Source organism: Aptenodytes forsteri, unplaced genomic scaffold (assembly GCF_000699145.1).
Source record: "Aptenodytes forsteri isolate BGI_AS27 unplaced genomic scaffold, ASM69914v1 Scaffold94, whole genome shotgun sequence".
Taxonomy (NCBI): Eukaryota; Metazoa; Chordata; class Aves; order Sphenisciformes; family Spheniscidae; genus Aptenodytes; species Aptenodytes forsteri.
Window position 1 is genome coordinate 4,801,377 of NW_008795017.1, and position 23,739 is coordinate 4,825,115.

General features: G+C 36.5%; 1 protein-coding gene across 1 annotated transcript in view; it reads left to right on the plus strand.

Moving 5' to 3' along the window:
• The window catches only part of MBOAT2 (membrane bound O-acyltransferase domain containing 2), a 62,870-nt gene that overhangs the window by 30,914 nt on the left and 8,217 nt on the right, over positions 1-23,739 (plus strand). Inside the window, exons 4-10 of the mRNA XM_019471087.1 lie at positions 5,797-5,851; positions 6,662-6,845; positions 13,185-13,377; positions 16,360-16,463; positions 16,809-16,873; positions 21,678-21,810; positions 23,470-23,621. Of these exons, the coding sequence (XP_019326632.1) occupies positions 5,797-5,851; positions 6,662-6,845; positions 13,185-13,377; positions 16,360-16,463; positions 16,809-16,873; positions 21,678-21,810; positions 23,470-23,621 (886 nt within the window). The remainder of the gene's footprint in view (positions 1-5,796; positions 5,852-6,661; positions 6,846-13,184; positions 13,378-16,359; positions 16,464-16,808; positions 16,874-21,677; positions 21,811-23,469; positions 23,622-23,739) is intronic.

The following is a 23,739-nucleotide window of genomic DNA, read 5'->3' on the forward strand; positions in this document are numbered from 1 at the left end:
CGAGTGGCTGTGTGGTGCTCAGTTGCCGACTGAGGTTAAACCATGACACTTGGGTTTCAACTCTGTAGTTGCTAATTTTTAAATGAGCTTTTCCTGGAATGCTGCTTGCTTTTTTTTTCTAATTAATTATTTCTTCCTATGTACCTGGCACTCTCCATTTTTAAAAGCAATAGAGTAGACATTGATGCTGATCTGGTAAGGCACTGCATTTACTGTGAGAACTAAAAGGAGATACAGAGTACAGTGAATATGCAACTCCGGTGTTTTTTTTTTTTTTTTTTTTTTTTTTTTACCTCTGCCTTTTAGTTTGAATGATATATTGGTGAAATATAGTTAAAGGCTAGTCTTACACCAGTATTTTAGGTCTCATTTACTTTGCTTCAACAGCAGGCTATTAGGAGAATGGGTGGACTATTTTATGCTGTTTTTTCCTCATGTTGCTCTTGTACTATTAGAAAGTTGTAAGATTTCTAAATAGGCTATTAGAGCCTATTTTCCCCCTGCAAAAGAATGAAAGTATAGTTTCTGTCCAGTATGGCCCCTGAGAGGAGAGATATTTCAATGGATAGATGAAACACATGGAAAATGGGAAGGAGATGAGGAAAACGAAGAAAAGGTGATGGAGAAACTTATACGCAAATGCTGTATTAGTTGCCATGGTCTTAATTATCTATTGCTACCTGCCTCATCAGGTTGTGGTACTACACCATACACTTGGGAGGTTTTTCACACAATGCTTTTTTCTTTTTTCTTTTTTTTTTTTTAATTAGAAAGTAAATTTCTTGTTGGTTTGCAGCTAATGAGCAGTCCCATCCAAACTGCAGTACTTGCTATTATGTTAGTAGTAATGGTTTTGTTAGCTGTTCTTGAACAATGTAATAGTGTCAGAAGTATCAAAGAATGTTTCTTGATTTAGTTGATATAAACATTTTTTTATTTGCATTTAACTAGATTCTTTGCCTTTTGCTTTTCTCAAAGGCAAATAATTACCGTATTCAGCAGAAAGACACTACATCTTTCTAAAGGCTTGCAGACAACTTTAGTATTGGTCTGCTCTGGCTTAAAGGGTGGAAATGTGGATGTACTGAAGCGTTGAACAGCTTATGTATTTCTGTACGTTAGATGTGATATTTCAAATTTATTTAAAATAAATACCTACAAAACCAGAACAGGATTACTAGGCTGAATTGCTGATTGTCACAATGTGACCCCATGGTAAAAGGGAACATACTGTGTTTTGGCCAACTTACTTTTGCAATTAAGTGGGGTTTTTTTGTTTTAGTGAGAGGTGGTCAGTTAAGAATGTTGTTATGTTTATGAAAGTAAAGGTCTCATAAACTATCAATGTGCTTTTCTGATTTCAGATAGGTCTTATTATTGTTGTTATGTCTTTTTAAAAGTGTATTTGGATGGTTGCTGTTGTGAAAGTATAAGCAAGAGAAAATTGAACAACTCTCGAGACAGAGAAATGTGTGCTTATGTATGTAGAACTAAATACTCCTAAGGATTTTTGATAGGTCATCATGACCCAGTTCCACTTTACAAATGCTGGTACTACAGCAAAAAAGTTGCAGCTGTTTAACCAAGAATGTTGTTTTCTAATTCATCTGTTAATTATGTCAGTGAAACTGCTATGGTGTGGTGGTGTGTGGGTGTGTATTTATTTTTCTGGTAACTTGATGCTTTCTTCTTATGTCTAGAAGTTTCTCTTAATGCTCTCTCTCCAATTGTCTCTTGATCTATATTTATTTTTTTTTTAAGTGCTCCCTCTTGCGTTAGTGACAGCATGGTCATTATTGTTTCAGCATCAGTTACCAAATCACTTTGATTACAGTACATGTCATTTAGTGTTTAAAGGAATTATATCGTATTTCTCCCCTCCTAAGTCTTCAAGTGTTGTTCTGGGCTTATGTTTGCTTGCACGGCTCTCTGGATATCAAGACTTCTGATTTTTCCTGCTTTTTGTAGTTTCTTTGCAATTTTACTCAGCTGGCATCTGTGTCTGTTTGCTTTTGTTGCTGCCAATGTGCTAGTAACAGCTAAAACTGTTATTGTCTGTCTGTCTTCTTCAGGTCTTAAAATATTTTAATAACAGCATGCATTTGGGCTCAGCTGGTAATCCATTTCAGAACCTCAAATTAAAATTTACTGTAATTACAACAGAGCCTGCGATATGATCTCCATGTTTAAGTATTATTAATGTAATATAATCTTATGTCTAAGTATTATTAATGAGTTACTGATTAGCCAGATTTCATGCAAATACAGAGGTGGTTATGTTCAAGCAGATTAACCACAAAGCTGGGGTGGTGCTATGATATGATTGTAAACATTGTATTATCGTAGTGAGAGCATGGTAGTAGTCATAATATGCCTTAATAAAGCCTATATGGCAGGATATTGGTGTGTATCTAAAGATGTTGATTTTGCTACCATTAGGATGTAGTCTGAGGAGGAGTGAAAAGCTGCAACTTCCTCATGATCTAGACCGCTGGGGATAAATTGTTACTGATAATTTACAAAATTCTTTTACCAAGGAAGGAACATAGGAGTATTTCCTACTTTACAGATGAGAAAACTGAGTTACAGGTTGCTGAGTACCAAATGATTTAATTTCACATCTCTAACAGATGTTCGAAAAAACCCATTTTCTCCACTGTGTGATTTGGTAGCAACTAAAAGCTGCAGCCATTGCAGTAGTCTGTAGTCTGAAGGAGTGAAAAGCTGCAACTTCCTCATGATCTAGACTGCTGGGGATAAATTGTTACTGATATTTTACAAAATTCTTTTACCAAGGAAGGAACATAGGAGTATTTCCTACTTTACAGATGAGAAAACTGAGTTACAGTTGCTGAGTGACCAAATGATTTAATTTCACATCTCTAACAGATGTTCGAAAAAACCCATTTTCTCTAATCCCCACTGTGTGATTTGGTAGCAACTAAAAGCTGCAGCCATTGCAGTAGTCTCCCGCTGTAGGACAGGAGAAAACAATTCTCATAACCCCCAGAGAAAGGTTACAAAACTCCATGAGTTCCCTAGCAGTGGTGTGCTGCTGAAGTGGGGTTTCTTCACCTCCAATATGTAGTAGGTAGGGAACAGCTATGATTTATGAGGCTTTTGTTCCCATGGGCAGATATACTGCCTGGTAAATATTGAATGTATATATATTAATTCATCTCATATTAGATAAGCATCAATGTGAGAACACCTTTTCCATATGTTTTTTCTGTGAATTAAAAAATGTTAACGGTAGCTTCCTGAAAGCTTTCAAGAGTATGGCAGAGGCAGAGATCAATGGTTTCCTTGTTCTTGCATGCTATGCAAAGATGATAAATGGGCCTTCAAGGCACTGAGAAGACATTTAAAAAATACAGGGACAGCCACTGAACTGACCTCAAAGAAGCTGCTGGCTATCTCTTAGTGAGATAGGGAAATGAAAAATTAATGGAGGCTTACTTGTATACAGTATGTTTAAGACAGCAAGTGTATTGCTCACCAGGTTATTTAGGCCTTAAGTGACTTCTCATGTATATATGTACATAACTTGAACCTGTTTTAAATATGCCAATTCTTTCTTCCTCACCCCTCCAAAAGTATAGGTCATATATCAGTGGTTAGATTCTTCTATTTCAGGTTTGAGGGTTTTTTCCTCTTTTTTTTCATACCACATAAATGATGTGAAATCTTTCGTTTGACTAATTACCTTTATTTAGTGGTTAGTCTGGCTTTATGCAAGTTCATTTGGACACACTTGGTGACTGCTTCCTCTTTCTGACTTAAGGGTAAAATACTCATATGGAATATAACAGTGAAGGAGGCTCCTGTTCCAGTCACTTTGCATTGTGCACACTGTGAGAGACTGAAGACTCTGTATGGGCTACTTCCCTGCACTAGTCATGTCGTGTGATCTACGTCTATCTATAGGAGTCTTTGTGTTAAAATTCTGTTTAAGTTTGTGTTAAATTCAAAGATTCACTACCTGAGAACTGTAATCTTATGGCCTTAAAGGTTAAAGGACCTTTCAAAATGCTTCTACGCTGATAACTGTACTGAATAAAAAATGCGGGAGAAATCTTTGGTGTAGCACCAAGGACAATATGTGAGAATGTAATGATGGGGAAGAGAAAGTGCCTGCATGAAGTTTGGGGGTGATGCTTTGTCTTTCAGTTTCTTGCCTTGAGTGGGTATGAATGGGAGTGACTTTCCACTGTGAAGGATCAGGACCAAGGAAGGTATTTTTCCAGGTCATATTGGAAGAGAGGAGATGGCAAGTTACTAACCCCTCTGTATTCTCAGCTCTGTTAAAGACTAAAAGTGCAGTTTTGAAGTCATAAGTGTGTATAGGTCACGGTTCCTGGCGTTGCACGAAGACAACAGAGTTATCTTCTCTTTAGATAACAAGTATTTCCATGAGTCATAGAATTAAATGAGGTTTGACTTCCCCCCTGCCCCCCAATCTTTTTTTGTCTTAAGCCTGACTGATTTTGATATCTAAAAAAAAAATTGGCTCTAGTTAAAACTTTCCTTATGCTTGAATCAAATATAAGGGCTCCCCTCTGTGGATTTACTGGCATCAAGGGGTAGTGTTGAAGGCAACCTTTCTGTGAGTGGAGGAGGATCTTCTGTGGAATAACCTATTTTCATAAAGCACATTGGGATTTTGTATCTATGTTACCTCTACTCTTTCATCAAACTTGGTTAGAAATTGGCTGTTGGGTTTAGGCACTGCTAGGGAGGAAGATAATTAAAGTGCAATTCTATAAACTTCCTTTCCTTTAGGAAGCTATGCTCATAAAAATAAATTTTTTAGTGCTTGCGATGGCAAAGAAAACTTGCAAATGTGAATAGCAGGGAATGGATGTGTGCGCTAATGTCTGAACAAGTGGAGAGGCTGCAGAAGGAGCTGAAGCAGTCATTTTGGCAAGCAGTGCTGGCTGGTATAAACCAGGGCTGTCTGAAGGAAGGAGCTCTGCTTCTTCTGTGCCCCTGAATTAGTGTATTTCATAATGATTTAAAGTGTTGAAGGTCATATTTTTACTTTTCTCTTTTATGCGAGTACAAATTTTGAAGCCTATTTTTCAGGGGTAGGCCACCAGCATTTCAGAAAGTGCCATGTATGGCAAGAAGGTAAATTCAGTCTTGCTGCTGAATTTAGACTTGGCCTGCCCCCTTCTGCTAGCAGGGATTAGGGCTTCTCCTTAGTGCTCATGAAAAAGACTTGAGCACCCTTTACTGTTGTGCCTGCTTCCCTGGACCTTGTTTACAATCTTTACTTGCAGCATGAAGGTGCTTTTGGGGTCTGCCTTAAGTTTTGAATTGCTTAAATCTGTCTTGGACTGTGTTCATACTATACATCAAAAGTGCAATGACTAGTGTAATGTCCCTGGGTTACTGCAATGTTGAAAGGGGTTTGGGGCTTGTCCAATTTCCAGGACCGGGAATAAAGGGTTTTAAAACCTGCAGACTTTGAAATCTTAACCAGTGTAGGGGAATTGTATTTGTCAACACTTATTACAACCCTTCTTAATGCTTTTCTGAAATCCATGTGATTTCAGGTTTAGGCACTGTTGGATATAACTGAGGATATGAGAGTTTGTAATTTTGTCAACAGTAAGAATTGTTTGATCCAACTCCAGCAAAAATGTTTTGTGACATAATGCCTCTGAAATTACTTGAGGACTTCAGAAATTATATTGCAGCATGAGGCTTGCTCTACTGAGTAAAGAAACTGCTAATTAATGTGGGGGGGGTTAGCTTTTCTTTATTTTTCCTTTTTCCTGTCCTCTTCCCTAGGAATGTTTCGGAAAAATGAAGATTTGACTCCATCACAGAGGTGCTTGGCTGTAAGGTAGGCTTTCAGACATCTCTGAGAGTCTAGTTTTGGGGGTGGGGAGAAGCTAGTGTTTTATGTGCTTTATTAATGCTCTGTGGAATTGCTACAATTCACATCCAAGGTAGAGTTTACAAACTCATGTAAAACAGACCCATGCGTTTTATATTGTAGCTTTATTCATACATCTGTTCTCCTGGAAAATATACTTATTTAGGAAAAACATTCTAAGTTCTATGCAGTCTATGCAAATTAATGCCATATCAGACAGGAGACTAGTTAACATTTAGTATACATATAAAGTAGCTGGTGAAGAAACACGCTTGTTTAATTTTGGTTTTCAGTATTTAACTTGCCTTTTTGCCTTTCTTTATTCAGGAGACTTGAAAATAGTATGTTGTCCTGGGCAAAACAGTCTTGACTTGAGGCGTTTTCCTTATTTGAAATTATTGCCAGTTAACACAAACCTTCGTTTACTGGTTCAGTTATTGAGGAGAAAAAGAAAACATAAACAGTTGAACAAACACTTAGGGAAACACCCTTCCTTCTCCTTCCCCAGGCTCAGCTTCAGTCAAACACCTCTACTGGGCAAGGAGGGAGTCACTAGAGTTCAGGAGATCTTGTCTGAAAATGCTCAGTATGGATTGGAAAGAAATACTATGTGTAGAATGTTTTAAGCTGTGATTACAAAAGACACAAACTGCTTTTCTACATGTGGTTTTTACTGCAGTTAGAGTAAGCAATAACATGGAATATGACTCTTCCTACTGTGGAAATTCTGTAGAACTACACATTCCATCTCACGAGTTGCTTGTCTTTGAATTACAGACGCATGCCAAGTCTACTGGAGTATTTAAGTTACAACTGTAATTTCATGGGTATCCTGGCAGGCCCGTTATGCTCTTACAAAGACTATATTACTTTCATTGAAGGCAGATCATACCAACTGCAACAGTCTGAAGCAAATGGGAAGGAAGATACAAAATATGAACAAACGGATCCTTCTCCAAATGTAAGATGTATGACTCTTGCAGTGCTGATGCTTACGTAATCATTGCATGAAAAGCTTGGTTTGCACTGTTCATTTACAGGCATAACTTCTGAGCTGTATCTGGAGTTCATTCATCGACAGTATAGTTCCCTGTTCAAAAAGTTAAATACTTATTTTTTTAAGGCAGGTTTTCTCCATGGTTTCCAGTCTGGATCTTGTGGGTAAAAGCGGATTAAATTGGAGCTTCCCAACTAGCCTATATGGTAAAAAGCCGTCTTTAAATTAAAACAGTTCATGCATGTTTCCTTCAAAGCATATACTGTGCATTAAAAAAAAAAAAAGTCCTGGCAAGGACAAAGTGCACATTTTGTCATTTGAAAGCTGATGAGACTTAAAAGTTCCAGCAAGGTTTCATGAACGTTCTCAAATTCTACTGTTTTTTTTAAAATGTCGTCTTGCAGCAAGTAGAAAACATTCATATGTAACAAGTTGAAAAACGCTCACAGAAATAGTTTCATTTTTCTTGCTTTCATTCATGTAGAGAGGTATTAAAGATGGACTTTGATCTGAAGGTGTAGTAAAAGATGTACTAGCCATAACTCTATGGCTAGTAATCCATACAGCATATTTCTTTTTCCTCTTTGTTCCATTATTGGAAAAGAGACCAAATACATACAGAAGAAAGTCCAGCTGAATCATACCTTACAAGAGATATTGTATGGCCTAAATTAAAATCAAAAGCTCCCGAAGCTTGTTACTTTTTAAATTTAATCCTTAATTTTTTAAGTTTAATGTTCAGGGTACTGAATGTTATCTTTTCACTCTTTTCATATTCTCTTAAATAGGAGTGTATCAGACTTCTAAATTTGTGTGTGCCTAAGATAATTATTACCACACATAAAAAGCAGAATTATCATGGACTGGAACACTTCGGATGAATGGCTTTTGCTAATTCCAGTGCTAATCACCTGTTTTCCGCTTATCTTGCGGACCAACTGTTGCTGGAGCAGATGAAGTCATTCCCACGTGTAGCTGCTTGTCTTGTCCTACCATCCCCACAGCTGGGCTAACAGGGAGTACTTCCCAGTCAGTTGTGTCATCTCCAACCACTTCCATCCTTTGAACGTGGATGAGGACTCTTTGCATGTTCTGTTCTACCCATCTTGTGTGGTTGTAGTAACTTGCACCACAGGAATGTAAACTAGTGCCCGGTGGATGGTAACACTTTAAACTGCTCCACATGTTGACAAAGGATGTAAGCTCACAGAAGTGTGCTGTGGAGCAAGTAGTTAGGAAGGGCAAAAGACACAGGAGAATTCCTTGCATAGATTGGTACCTCATAGTCTGTAGTCTGCATTGATGTGTTCTATTGGCAAAGTTGCAGACACTTCTTTTTGTTTTTAATAGATTGGCACCTGTAGTGTCTGTAGTCTGCATTGATGTGTTCTATTGGCAAAGTTGCAGACACTTCTTTTTGTTTTTAAACATTGTTTGGGCGTAGTAAAGGCGTCACATCTTAGTGCTAAAATCCTATTTCTGCAGAAACATATTATGTAGTAAAATTATTGCAAATAAATGGAACTAACCAAATCTGCCAGCATCGGTACTTCTGGACATGCATCTACTGATTGCCTGGTAGGACTTCCTAGCTTTTTACCACATAATCTTGCTAGTAATCTGAACAAAGTCAATAGAAATAAATATAAACCTATGATGGATTCTTCTTTCAGGTAAGTGGTTTTCCTTAAAATGAGTTGCTTTTAAGATGCTTGAAACTTTTTGCGATTTATGCTACTTTTGACATAAAAATAAAGAGAAGCTGTCTATGCTGTTGATACTTCATCTCCCAACTGGTGTTAGAGAAATCTGGCTACATTTTATAACACCAGTGAGTATTGTGTGCTTTTGGAGAAATATGGATGATATAATTTTACTGCATTTGCTGCATCAATTAAAATATTCATTGTCTTGTTTTAGAAGAATGTTTAAATACCATTAACATTATATTAATACTTTAAATTTGTTCCATGATTCTCATGTTATTATTTCAAGAAGAATAAATTGTTAGGTAACTCAAAAAAATGAAATGTGATGGGGATCAGCAAATGTTAATGTAGTAAAGGGGGGGGGGGGAAATCCTTCAGCTGAGTTACAGTAAGTTTCATTTCTTGTTAAATATAATTACATAACCGAAGTACTTCATGCCAGCCTCCTCCTCTATACTGTGTGTTGACTGCATGATGTTAACTTGGTTTAGTATTTTTGCTGTGTTCATTGCATGTTAAATGAATCAACATATTATCACTTATTTCTTATATCCCTCCTATTGTGCCTTTTTGCAAGCTATCAATTGTTGGTGCTCAAAGTGGTGTCAACTCTCAGAAATTAATATCTGTCTTTGTAAGTTTCTTTTTATTATGGCTGACCTTAAAATACAAGCTTCCTATCAGCAGATATCTGCTTTCTTGCTTATTATGCAGACTTTTCCTACAGGTTATAAAGTTCTTGCTTAATTACCTATAATTTTTACCTGAGGTGCTAGCCTCCCCAAAATAATATGCTTTAATATAGTTCAGTATTATGTTGAGCTCCTTATTGATTATCAACCAAGAACAAGTTCATTCAAATAAAAGTTTCAAAGATACTTTTCTACTTTTTTGTATATATTTTTATATATTATCCATGTTTATACAGTAATATATTTATAAAATTCCTGAGCTCAGTGTTTTACCTTTGTTGCTTCAATTAGAAAGCTGTTCCTGAACTCCTTTCTCTGATTAGGTAGCTTTCAACCTAATTATATTCCCATCTAATTTATGCACGTTTGGTTTTGTCCTGGCACTGTCTCTTAGCTTTAGTACCTTTTTCCCTTCCCAGTGTTGACCATATTTGATATTTTTATACAGGTATGCCCAGTTTTTGTTCATCAAAACTAATTGAGACAGGCCTTTCTACCTTTTTGTTGTAAAATAATTGTATAGCCTACTTCATATGAGGTCAAAGTTATCCTGCAGCTTATGGTCTTTTAATTCCTTAACAGAACAGTTATTTGGATATGTTGAAAAGTTAGAGTGAATGAAATTAAACTTCAAACTTCTAAATTAGTTACTTCATCCTTGTAAAAACTGACCAACCCCCCTGTGAATGTGCAGTCCGGTGATTACCCATTTATGCCTTGGCAAAGAAGCTTATATCAATAACCTAGTTAATTAAGCAATAGGAAGTGAATTCATGTTTTACCAAATGCATTTCTATAGGTAATTGAACTATGGATTATTTTGGTGTCATGTGAGGACTTTTATTTCTGTGTAAATGTGTTCAAAACTTGAGTACTATAAACAAGCCTCAGGCTGTAGTTTAATAATCTGTTTAGGCCAATCGAAGTATAAACTCTTGCTGAATACGGTAGGGTCCTGGCTGTGGGTTCTGGGTCCTTTGCTTATCCTAGCAGTGCTAACATGCATTGCGCTGCGTTGTGGTCTGATTCAGATCATTTGATCCAGCCTAAAACTAACTTGTCATTTAAAAAAAAAAAACAAACCCACAACCAAAAAAAACCCACAAAAAAAAGCCCAAACAACACACCTGCCCCCCCCCCCCCCCCCCCCCACCCACACCCAACCAAAAAAAGTCTAGTTTTTCACCTGATTTGTTTCTCTAATCTGACGCAGTAGAAGGAAAAAGAGCAAAAACTTGCAGCCAAGGCGAGGAGGCAGGGCAGGACTGCTTCTTTGCATTGCAGCCTGTGTTTGGATTGTCCTTCAGAAACTCTGCTTAAACCAGTCCTGAAACTGCAGCTCCCAGTCTTTGTAGAGGCAGGAGATTACTTCATCACTGTTTGCTTACGACACTAATATTCCTGATACTGATCCCTGTAAGTGGTATCAGCATGCTTGACTGGGGTTTTGGGATTTATAATTATTGAGTGAAGTAGTGTAATTTAAAAAAAAAAAAAAGTCATGCTGTTTCTGGATGTAGTTATGCTTGTCCCTACACCTAAATGTTGCTGCTAAAAAAAAGTTGTAGAAATATATCATTTAAGTACTTACTAAATAACTTAAAACACCTTCATCCTACAGTATTTTTTCTACAACTACACATTGAAAACTGCAGAGTTTACTTTTTAAAGGTACAATTTATGGCAGAGCCCTGTATGAGTTCATTAATTTTTCTTAACATAAATTTTGTTGAAACTGTGCTTTTCCTTAAAAGAAGGGCTTTCACCTCCACAATTTAGTTAAAAACCTTCAAAGAGGTACTAAGCATATTTTGGGTTGAATAGGCAGATTAATGATTTGTATTTACCGATAGAAAAACTGGTTAATGGTGGCAGTGGCAAAAAGCAGGCCTTTAAACAGAGAACATTACTTATAAATTGCCAAAACATATTTTGAGACTTTGTAGAGATCTTCAGATGGAAAACACCTATTGTACATGTTTATGCTTATATTTTAAGTTGCATGTTAATGTTACCAGCCTATAAATACTGTTTCTCATGCTAAATCGAACATGACTCTTAATTTTGGCTTAGACTCTGAAGTTAAATCCTTGCAACTGTCTTCAGAACTTTGGGGTGATGCCTTTTGGTATTTACAAATATCTGACTTTTGCATGTATCAGATATTGCATACCAAAATTAAAGATTCATTAGCTTTAATAATAACTGATTTTATGAACATTAATTTCTATTTAAATTCAGGAAGAAGTTAAGCCAACTGAACTTTCCCTCTGCTGTGGCAAAGAGAGAGATGGATTAATAGTTGCTAGAAAAACAAAGGAACACTTTTGGAAAGTTAATGCCCTTTACTTTGAACTCTTGTAATAGAGTAAAATATTAAAATGAAGTTTATTAGAAAGCAAGTAGGAACAAATAATTAAACACCAGCCTTAGCTGTTAATAGGTAGTTGCCTCGTGAATTATCCAGCTGGTTTGTTTAATTAGCTGTGTTTTCTGATCCTCTCTGAAATATCTTCTGAGGTCAGCCACATGAAATATATGCAATATCCAAAGTTACCCTCATGGTTTTACAGCTTTTCCAAGCCTATTTTTTTTTTATCAGGTTGTACCACCTCTTACATCTGTGTGACTGGGTGAATCTTTGATACTGTGTGTCTTGCAGAAATCTGTGTTTTCAGTTGGGCACTTAATGCTCCATTCTGTATTATGGAACAGAATTACTCTTTGTTTTGGAACTAGATATGTGAAATTGCACTCTAATTGAAGCAGGACGCTATCTTTAAAAGTTCGGGCAGATATACTGGAAGCAGGATAGACAGAAAAAGGATTCTGGTTATCTTTTTGTTCTGATGCTTCAAAGAAAAATAGCTACATTGACTGTTTACTTGCTAAGTTTACTGTTTGTAGAATGGTAATGTAAATTAAAATTGTAATGTTTAAATTTAAATATTGAGATTACTTACAATCAAAACTTGAAAATTACAGTTACATGAACTAGCTCTCAAACTTCTCTTTTGTAGGTGTTTGGTTAGTGTGTTACTTAAGGAACTTGCACAGAACGTGGTATCTGCCCTTGGCATGTGGATCAGACTAGCTCAGCTACTTAAAGCAGTCAATGTCATGCATTATTGCTCTGTGCGTTTTATAATAGAACCTTAGAAATATTTTCCTAAAAATACATACTCTTCAGTGTGGTGGTTATAGCAAAACTGAATTTTGAGAAAATCTGAGTCTAGGTCCTACCTGAACAACATATTTTTACATGTCTGTGAGTATATCATTTGACCCCTTGTAGCTTGATCACTCTAGTTGGGAAAACAGGTCTATATAGAACTGAGGTGTTTGGGCTGTAAACTCATAAATTATTACAGTATTTTAGTTGGTTTAGAATTTAGATATAGTAATAATCTAACAGATGATTGATGTATTGAGTTGGGCAGCAATTGAACACCTGCATTATGCCAAAGATTACCAAAAATGAACTGAAGCTTTGCCATTGGTTTTGGAATCTCTGCAATTATTGTACTCATCTTGTCCTAGATTACACGCTTTGTGTTATGATGTCTTAACAACTTAATTGCTTCAGTAATTTGACAAGGAAAGAAGAAAAAACTGGAGTTGCAAAAGATGTTCCCATTATTGAAAGGGTTTTTAGAGGCTCCCTGTAGTCAGATTGGATTTGCTGTGTTTGCCAGAAGTGGTGCTCACAACTTAATCAAGATAACGATGTTCCTTGAGCCTCTATAAAATGTTACCAACTATTTTAAAGTTGGTAGTATATATTACTGAAAACTTGACATATATACACATCTGTTTAGGGAAGGAAGATTATAACTTGCATTTGTTTCCAGAAGATTAACAAAAAATGAAGCTTACAAAGTCTCCCATCTTAAACTTTTCAGATAGCCGTGGCACAGAAACTCTTAATCTGTGGACTGTCCTTACTCTTCCACATGACTATTACAAAAACTTTGCCTGTGGAATACAACATTGATGATAACTTCAGAGCTACAGCATCCTGGCCTGTAAGGTTTTTCTACCTATACGTGTCTCTTATGGCTGCCAGACCCAAGTATTATTTTGCATGGACTTTAGGTAAGTACATCTATTAAAAAAAAAATAAAATAAAAGAAAGTGTATGTATTGAGTTTCATTTGAGATGCTGCACACTTAGCATGTGTTAAAAAGTGACAGTGCCCTCTTGAGGCCTTAGGAAAACATTATTACATTTAAGTATTATGAGGTATTGTCAAAGTGTATTGAATGGTGTCTCTTTGAGAAACAAAACTTACCGTAAAACTAAGCACAGTGTTGTGACAGTGCTGCAAACAAGATCATGGTCTCCTGAACAAATCTGAGTCAAACATAAGGTTTTTTGGAGAGTGATAGTGTTTTAATGACTTTTTTGGTTTTAAAAATTGTGGTAAATCTAGTCTGATGTACAATCCCTGGTTTAGTTTTTTTTTTTTGATACCTTGATTTTGGCATATCTGAAAAGTTCTTCCAAGCCTCTTTCTGTGGTTAGTTGTCAGTAATTTGCCTGCTGTTATTCAAGCATGAAGGAAAAATGAATATATTGAAATTCAGATATATCATAGTGTTGTTAATAGTAGATGGCACTTGCAGTAGTATTTTCAGAATTTGATGGGTGACACTTCCATTTTAGTCTTTGTTTACTAAAAGTTCTAATTAACCAATGGGATTACACCCATAGTCGCTGATTTAAGACACCGAATAGATGATATAGTTTAAAGAAAGTTTTGCTTTTCGCTTCACATATTTGAAAACAACAACACATACAACAGCAAAATCCTGTATTTATGTCAGCTGACATCTTGGAAGTGGCTCACAAAACAGATTTCATCAGCTTCCTCCTCCTCTCCAGTTTTACATATTTGTTTCATAATTCTTTTGAGAGAGAATCTGTGGGAAACAATGCAATAAAGAAAGCCTTAGTGTAGCAGAGCAGCATGACTCATTTACAGCTGCTGGTTTCATTCCTGATCAATGAATAAAGTGCTTTCAGCTTGTCTGGATATAGTAATTCTGGGGCTTGTTGTAGAATGAAATAATTTTGAATATTGTGCTCTTATGCACCAGTATCGTCGGCTGTAAAGAGTAGGAGCCATCTGAAATATGAGTAATCTCTGGGATTTTTCCGCTGTAATACTTCAGATGGATTTCTCCTTATGCGCTTGCTAGCAGTGTAGAGCTAGCATTCCTTTGGTGAAATACTAAAGAAAATAAGCTATATCAACTCTGTACTTTTAGTTTGTTAAATAACTTTTTTTTACCTTCTTCCTTCCATTTTACCTCATCTAAACTTCTAATGGTATGAGAGAGGGGGTCTTAACAGTTTTACTGAATGTTATGCTTTTGAGTTGTACGTTGCTATTCTTTGCACTTAAGAGAAAAAAAAAAATCTGTTAATAAAATGAATACCTACTAAAATGCTAGTTAATAAAATGGGTACTTACTCTAGCCGTAGTCTTTGTACTCTAGCTAGCAAGAGATTATGGAGTTCGTGTCTTCAGCTGTTTCTAATTGAGCATAAAATCATTGTCTAATGTTTGAAGTTGACATCAGTGATATCAGATGTATAGCAGCAAATTTTGATGCTTTCAAAGATGTTTTTTAAAATTGTTATTGATGAGGAAATAAAAATATTATTAAATATTATAAATTACCCTATATTAAATCAAATGTCACAAAGCCCTCTTCCAGACTGGTAGATAACTGGAGAAACTGAACTTCAGGAAAGGAACTGTTTGAGTCAATTGTTTCTTTTACTTTCCAAGTACACCAGAAAATACCTTGAAAAAGTTGTTAAGAAGACAGGAAAATGCAAAAGATATGAATTTCTCTTACATGTCACTATTGTATAAAGTAAATTCTTTTTAATATGGTAGTACAAACTGAGCAATTTCTCTTGCCTTGCTAGTTGTAATTTAAAAGGTGACAATTTAATTACAGTGCTTTAGATGAATTCTGAACTAACAGAGAGGGCTCATGTCCTGTAACTAGAGGACTAGATCTGTATTGCTTCTGCAGAGCCTTTTGCCTACCTTGCTTCCAGTTCCTCAGGTCTCCTCTGAACTGGGAGAGGAGCTGACGTTCTTCTCCTCGTGGTCGCTTATTTATCCACATCAGTGGATACATGGCTGGCTTCATGCCTCATGGATGTGTGTCCGTGTTTGGGTGCATGCAACCAAGCACCTGGCTCAACAGAGGCAATACTTGGGGAAAAAAAACTCGTTTCCTTGTAAGTGGCCATCCTAATTTGAGAAGCACAGCTGGGGAAATTTTAGTGTCTGAGCTAACAAACCTGAGGCAAAGGTGATGACTGAAGGTGACAGGCGGTATTCAGACTTAGATCCCTTGTATTTTCCTACATAGTCCAGGTGACGGTAGCAGCTTTTTCTCCTAGGGAAAAATATTGTTTGCTTTGAACTATTTGACCTTTGACATGCATGTAAATACTTCGCATTCAGAAGCCTTGTTAACAGTGGCCTTGTGCCATTAGTGGAAATCTGACAAACTCTGCATTGCTTAGTAAATTACTGTTTTCTTCTGAGGTTTGCAGTGCTCTGTGTGGCGCTGTAAATGTGCACCTGCTTGAAGTGAGTTGTGCAATTTTATCTTTATGCTTTAAACATCACTGTTACTGCATAATGACGATCAGACACGCATCTGAGTGTTGAGCTGCTATCTCAAATCATTACGACCAGCCACTGTTTCATAGTCTTGATGCATCTCACTGACTTTGTTTTTCTGTCAAATTGCTCAAGCAAGTCTAAGTAGGTGGTATGAGAGAGGTGGGACATCTGTACTGTGAAGTCGATAGTGCTACCTTTCGTTCTTTTGCTTTTGTACAAGTTTTTTAATTGAAAGCCAGTGTGTTGCTTGGATTATTTTCTGTTTGTTCAAGTGTCTAATACAGTGATCCTCAGTATTTTAAAAAAATAAATATGTAGCCTTTAAAATGTGATAAATACTTTGAACAAACTATGTTGTGTGATGCACAATGTGTAATACAGGTAGTTTATAATTCACTTGTTTCTTTTTGTTTCATTGCAGCAGATGCAATTAATAATGCAGCAGGTTTTGGTTTTAGAGGCTATGATAAAAATGGAGTTACACGTTGGGATCTAATATCAAATCTGAGAATCCAACAAATAGAGGTTTGTTCATGGCTCTTTCAAATAAAATACATGCTCATGTAGGTAGCTGCTTGTAATTTCAGTAACTTTTCCTACGCATTTTGTTCCTCAAGATAGTGAATATGTTCTAAGTCAGAAATGACATGTTCACACCCTTAGGAAAGGATGGAAAATAGAGTCTGTTTTGAATATGTTCTACTTGTCAGTTGACTTCCAAAATATTTTGTGGTTATAAGTAGTTGAGTAAATACCTTATTCAACTCGTCACAAAGTAGGGGGGTTTTTTATAATTTATATGTCAGAATTCTTAAGTATTTTGTAATATTTTACAATTACGGAAATAATTAATCTGTTTTTACTTTACAGTTTTCCACAAGTTTCAAGATGTTTCTTGATAACTGGAATATCCAAACAGCTCTTTGGCTTAAAAGGTATTTATTTCTTAAAGGAAAACTTTTCTTCAATGAAGTTTCTTAGATAAATATGTCTTTGAAGATAATTTAACATTTAAAGCTAAACCTCACAAAGGAGTATGGTTGTTTAGCAACTGCACGGGACATTCTTCTTGTAATACTTGAATTAAAGCCTCTGAATTTAGCACTTCTCTTTTAGTGTAAACTATCAGGTAATGATAGAAACTGTTTTTCTTCACTGGTCATAGGGAACCTAAAAGTACTGATCTGTGGAGGTGTCTCTTTTTTTCCCTCTTAGCATTCAAAGCAGTGCATGTTCCTGAGAGCAGTAGGCAAAATGCACATCTTTGGCTGCTAGCCAGCGGAAACTCTGCTTTTTTTTTTTTTTTAATTAGACACACAGTGATACAGGAACTTCCATACATTCTGTGAGAGAATTTTTGGCACTCCTTCCATAATGAATGCATGGCAAATATCAAACCCTACAATGTGCTAGCAAAAAAAATTGCAAATGATATCCCTCAGATGTGCTTTTTTCCTTGTCTGGGAAATGGGTATAGTGCCCAGTGAACTAAATCACTCTGCTTTTACTACTACTTTGTGGTAACTAGAAAGTAAAAAAGTGTTCTTGAGTAGTACATGGATGTTGTTTCCCTTCTCCTAGTATCTGTATAGATGACCTTTTATGAATAGGTGTGAGTTTAACTGAGACACCCATCTTGGGATCGCTCAGAGGACTTTCTCTCTTACTGTAAGACAGTTGGCAATAGGATGTTGCTTCCATCAAATTTCTTTATAGTGTATTCTCTTTCTTCCCTAAATATTTTTCTGAGCCAATTAAAAACAGAAACTGAAATTTATGTGATTATTCTGGTTGGCTCAATAGGCAATAGAATCTATTGCTAGGACAGTCAGTAAGCAAGAATTGCATGCTTGCAGGTATTGATATGTATCATTTAATAAAGCAAATAAGCTATTTTGAAATGCATTTTAATTTAATTAGAGAACAGAAGTTTATCAGTATTAAAACTTAATAGGAAAAGGTTGTGTTCCAACAAACTTTCAAAGCTCCTAAATTGAATGATATTAAACTAAAACTCCTTTTAGTGGAGATGAGTACCATTTCTGTTAAGAATTGAAAGAAAAAAATGCAAATCAATTGTTCAGGGTGACATTAAAAAAAGAGGAGAAGAAAAATTAAAGCATCTCCTTTAATAAATATTTTTAAGAACAATTAAGTTCAACTTAAGAACAATTAATTGCTCTTAAATTTTTAAGAACAATTGTAGAAGAATCTTTGAGGGTAGTCTAAATGCATGTTGATTCTGCCACAGTGAAAGGGAGAAGGGTGGATGTTTTCTTAAAGATTTGTTGCAAGCAAGAGACTGTTTTAATGATTATATATGAGGCAAAAATATTGGTCCAGAGTATGTATTATATTACCAATAATTCGGTTAGTTGCAATGTTTTGAATAGAGGACAAACTCATGTATTACTTTAAACATCCACTTTTAATACCTCACCTGTTTACCATTTATGGAAGTATCTAAAAATCTTAGGCATTTATCTCAGGTGAAATGCAGAAATATCAGACGTCAGCATTCATTCTGTTCTTTTCTGATACTCTTGAAAGAGGAACTGAACTTAAACTCTGCTTGTGTGTAAAAACAAACCCTTTGTAAAAACACAGCTAACTGTCTACAGATCATAAAGTTTAATAAACATTTAATGTAGATCACCAAATACAGCAATTCTAAGGTATTATTGTTACAAGCATGCAAGTTAGAATAGATATTTACATAGCAGCATATATCAACAGTATATATCATGATAATGTTTCCTGACTGGGGAAGCTGTTATGTTCCCCCTCAGCCTGTTCATTGTTTTTTCCAAAGAAAACATCTAATTCCTTTTGTCTTTGGTCACGTTTGCAAAACCTCTGTGGTTCTTGTTGCTCTCTTCTGGCTTCTTTCCAATCTTCCTGTCATCTTGCAGAGGACGTAGTACTTCTGCTAAGACTGCCAGGGTCTTTCCCTGGCTTGTTACAGGCACAGTTGAACGCTTTTGAGTGGATTAATTACCTTTCTTTTCTTTAGATAACTCTTGCTAATACATCATAGTATTACATCTGTCTCTTTTTGCAGCAGCAATCTAGCGTTGATTCATGCTCAGCTGATACTCAGTGTTTCATACTGTTGATTCATATTCATGCTCAGCTACACTTCTTCAGTAAAGTTAAATGGACAGGTACTGTTTTGTATCTCCCACTTTTCTTCTTAGATGTTCTAGACTTTGGACTTCATCTTGTTGATTTCAGAACATCATTCAAGTCTGTCAAGATTAATTTTGGATTCTAGTGCTCTGTCTGTTCAATGCTAGTCTCCTTCACTCCCCCCATCCCTTCCACACACAACCCCCAAAAAAAGGAAGGGAAGGCAGGGTGGAAAAATAAACTTCTCAGTCAGTCTACCACCCAAGCCAGTAATGAAAGTATAGAACCAGACTAAGGGGAGTACCTTGCTGAACAGCTGATGCATCTTCCCACTTAAAGAGCAAATCATAGATAACCTGAACCACACATATTTGAATAGACTTTCTCAGCCTGTTGTGATGACCATATTTCCTTGGTTTGCTTTTAGGAATGTCAAGTGAAGCATTTCAACGCAATTTATTATTGACAAATCCATGGAGAAGTTTTTAAGCTTACTTTTAACTCCTTGAAATTGAAGCCTGATTTTTTTTTTTTTCCTAGTATATATTTTATCTGACTTGCATTGATATAGCTGAAATTTGATTAGTTAATTTAGGTAGTTTTGTTAGCTCCTGAATGCTTTGCAGGGGAAAATCTCCTTAAAGTAGTTTAAACCAAATAAAGACTGAGGCTATTTATCAATTTATTAACAAGACATAATTAACCACCAGTCAGTGAAATATACATTTAGAATTAATATCAGTACTGGAACAGATAATGTTTTGTAAGTGCTTAGTGGTGTGGCTTAATAAACAAATTTGTAAACACTCTTCTGTAACTAATCCCAAAGAGTTTAACAGTGTACATGCACACGCATGGTTACATGCAAACCGCGCCTCTACTCCCAAGGACGTGTGGGTTACAAAAGCACACCTCCTTCTGGCAGCATGGGCCCCCTGCTCGTATGCACTGCCTGTGGGAGATGTGGGTGCTCCTGCCTAATGTGAACCCACTGATTCATATGCCAATTGGAAAAGCATGCCACGAGTTCACGTGCATGCAGCTGATAGGGATGATATTTTGCTCCCTGCATACTGCACTGACAGTCCCCTAGCTGGATGCAGGCTACTCGGTGTCTACCAGGGAGGATGCTCTGTCTTGGCCGAGACAGAGGTCATGATGCTGGTGGGGCAACTTCTGGCAGTGTCAAACCAGGTTTTGATGACTAGTATTTTGCTCCAAGGCATCTCCCTCACTTGTTACAAATTTTCCTAGTGCTTTTCTACTTTCTAGGCTGACATCTTCTTTGTTTCAAAAGTCTCTTTGAAATTCCCTGGTTACTGTTTAGTCTGGCCAATGTTGCTTTCCTCTTTAAGGTGATCTATTGTGGGCAAATGTCCTCGGATAGTTTTGCATATTACGCATGCATGCACCTGCGCCCTACTCAGGCCCGTGTTGTCATCTTAATGGGCATTGTTAGCGAAGCCTTTTGGTAAGGGGAGGGGGCTCTGCTGGTACCCTGCACTGAAGACCTCCTAAGATAAAACTTACCCCATCTATTTGACTGGAATAAACTAAATTAGCAAAATACATTTTTGATCTTTCCCTGTTCAGGTCCTGCCTTTTTACCGTCTGCTCTTTAACACTGACTGTATCGTTTGGTCTCAGCAATCTTTTGTATATATGGAAGTTGTAGTCAAGTAGTTATATTAGTAGTGAATGTTTCGGCTCTCTGTATCATTAGCTTGTCTTCCTCTTTGAATAATAGACGTGCATTCTCTTCTCTGTTGCTTGCTATGTGTTTATAAAACCTTTTTACATATTGGTGTCTATGGCCTTTTTTAGTTAAAACTCGTTTTTGTATGTTAGCCTTAGATTTGTGTTCATGCATGCTTGTGCTGTTTATTTTTGCTTTATGTTAGTGTGCATCTCTTTCCATATTTCCTATTGCTTTTTGGTTTTCAGATCACTAAAGACATTAAAGAACTCTTGATGAAGCCATATCAGGACCTTACCATGTTTCCTATCATTCTTCCACATCATGATGGTTTGTCATTGTGTCATTTAATGTTGTCTTCTAGAAACTACGTTTCTTGGATTCCTATTTCCCTTCTTCCTTCTAGAATTCCTTACCGTAGGACCTTGCCTAATAATTCGGAGTCTCAATTTTTAAATAGCAGAGTTCAGCTACTCTCCTTATGATATTCTCACATCCCTAGAGTCATTAATTATAATTTCATCATCATGCTCACACAAGAGTTTGTGGGATAGTCAGTGCCTTCCAGTGTAGCTTTTCAGACACATTCTTGGATGGCTTAAGATCCCTTATTAACACCAACACCCGTCTTTGGACGCTTCTGTATCACTTCACTATAAATAAGTACCATATGCGATGGCACTGAGCATAGGTTAGCACTGAGGGGTTAAATCAGGAGCTGTGAATAGCTTCAGGTATTTTCTGTAGGTCATAACATAGTGGCAACATTATTAAATAATAGCAAACTGCAGTTGCATTGCAAACGATGTGTTGGAGATGAAACTGCTAAAAGTATAAATGTGTAAGTGATAACTGGGAAGATTGTTGGTGATCTGTCTCATGTTATTTATCTTGAATTGTCTTTGACTTCCTAGAGTGTGCTATGAGCGAGCCACCTTCAGCCCAACGATCCAAACCTTCATCCTCTCTGCCATTTGGCATGGGGTTTACCCAGGATATTACTTAACATTTTTAACAGGAGTACTAATGACACTAGCAGCACGAGCTGTAAGTATCAGCCAAGTATCTTCTTAAATAATAAGTAGTTCTGTAAAAGAAAATTGATCATGTTCTGTAGTCCAAAGATGTGATTTACAGTTGACAAACAGTCTGTCCGATAGTTTTGTTTACTTTTTTTAGTTATGAAAGCAGTGGGAATGATTATTGATAAGGAGGGGTTGGTCAGTAGAAACAAGCAAGACTGTATACAGCCTATAACATCTTTGTAGCATATCTTTTGTGGAAGCCCTTCCTCTGTATTAACTGATCATGTGTTATTATGCCATGCTAAAAAAGAGGATGTTATCTAAGATCATTCTGGAAAAAACTTTATCACTGATTATCAGTAGCTTAAAATTTGGGGGGTCAAGTGCTATATATATGGAGTCTGTCCCCCTCCCTAATTTCTGTCCAGTACTATTGTAAGGATGGTGACTAAAGAATGCTCCCCCTCAACCAGCAGATAAACATCTCTATTACTACTCAAAATTGGCCAGCCAGCAGTGCAGTCACACTAACAAGCTTTTACAGCTGCTATTCAGAACCATACGGAACCAGCAAATCTGCCAAGAAATCTCTCAGTCCTGCTTGAGAAAGCTGAGTAAGAACAGAGGCAGGTTTATCAGTTACTCAAGGGGAAAGAGGAACAAAAAAACCCTAGCTGTCAGCTCAGAGCAGAATAACAGACCACTTTTCTGTCAAAAGAACCAGGAGAATGAGAAATGAAGCAGACTGCTCTTTGTTGCTATAATAGCTAGGGGAAGGTGGTTCTTCAGATTTAGATTGTTACTAACAGTAATAAAACACATGCTCCTCCTCTTTCTTCACAAAGATGTGGGTATAGTCCCTGTTTGACAGAATCGACTCCTTTCTTTGCAATAGGTATAGCTCCCTTCTTTCTAGGTTCTATTGCAGTGAGCTTTTAACGTTTATCAGCCAGGGGCTGGTGCAAAAGCCAAGGTTCAGGGGCAGTTCACAGGTAAAAGTTGTTGTGTTCTCGCAGTCAGGTGAGTCCAGTAAATCAGAGTGCTCACTGCACTTCGTCCTGGGCTTTGCTAGTAAGCTGCATTGTATTCACGTCATATGTATCAACCAATAGTCTATTAAATAAAAATATTGTTAGTTTCTGTATGAACAGTTACTTAATATTAACTGATAAGATATGTTAGAGGTACTTTAGCATGTTTATTATTTAACTCTACTAGCCTTTATTAAGACTGCAAAGCTTGGCAGCTCTGACCCACGCTTTCTTCTCCTGTCATGCTTAAGCATGTATTCAACTAGCTTTACTCCCTTTAATCATTACGTGTTTCATAATCAGGTGTTTACTAGGGGCAATTATAGATTTATCTTAAAAGTTGTCCTTCAAGTCTTAAAATACTAGATTTCTCTACAAGAAATTCTGGGAAACTTCATCCAAGTTCATTTACTTAAATTCTGCTTAAATTCATAAATACTTAAATTCCTGTGCTGGATGAAGCGCACTAGCCTAAAAGGCAGGGAATTTGAACTGACTCCTATTGAAGTCGATGGGCGTTTTGAATAGTTGACCAAACTGTAGCATTTAAATTCATCCTATGAATTTTGTGGAAGTGCAACAAACTCTGCACAGTAAGATAGCTCTCAAAGTTTATTCCTAAGCTAACTTACTATTACCTGCTTTTTCAGATAAGAAACAATATCAGACACTATTTTGTTGACTCTCCTGCTGTTAAACTATGTTATGATATTATAACATGGATGACAACTCAAGTAGCAATAAGTTACACAGTCGTGCCATTTGTACTGCTCTCTGTAAAACCCTCTTTCACCTTTTACAGGTAAGCATGTTCTACCTGTTTCCTTTTTTCTTTCACTTGGAATAGAAGTAGTTTCTGTGGCATAAGATTTCTGAAGCTATTTTAGTGATAAGACTTATTTGTTAGCTGAGCAAACTAA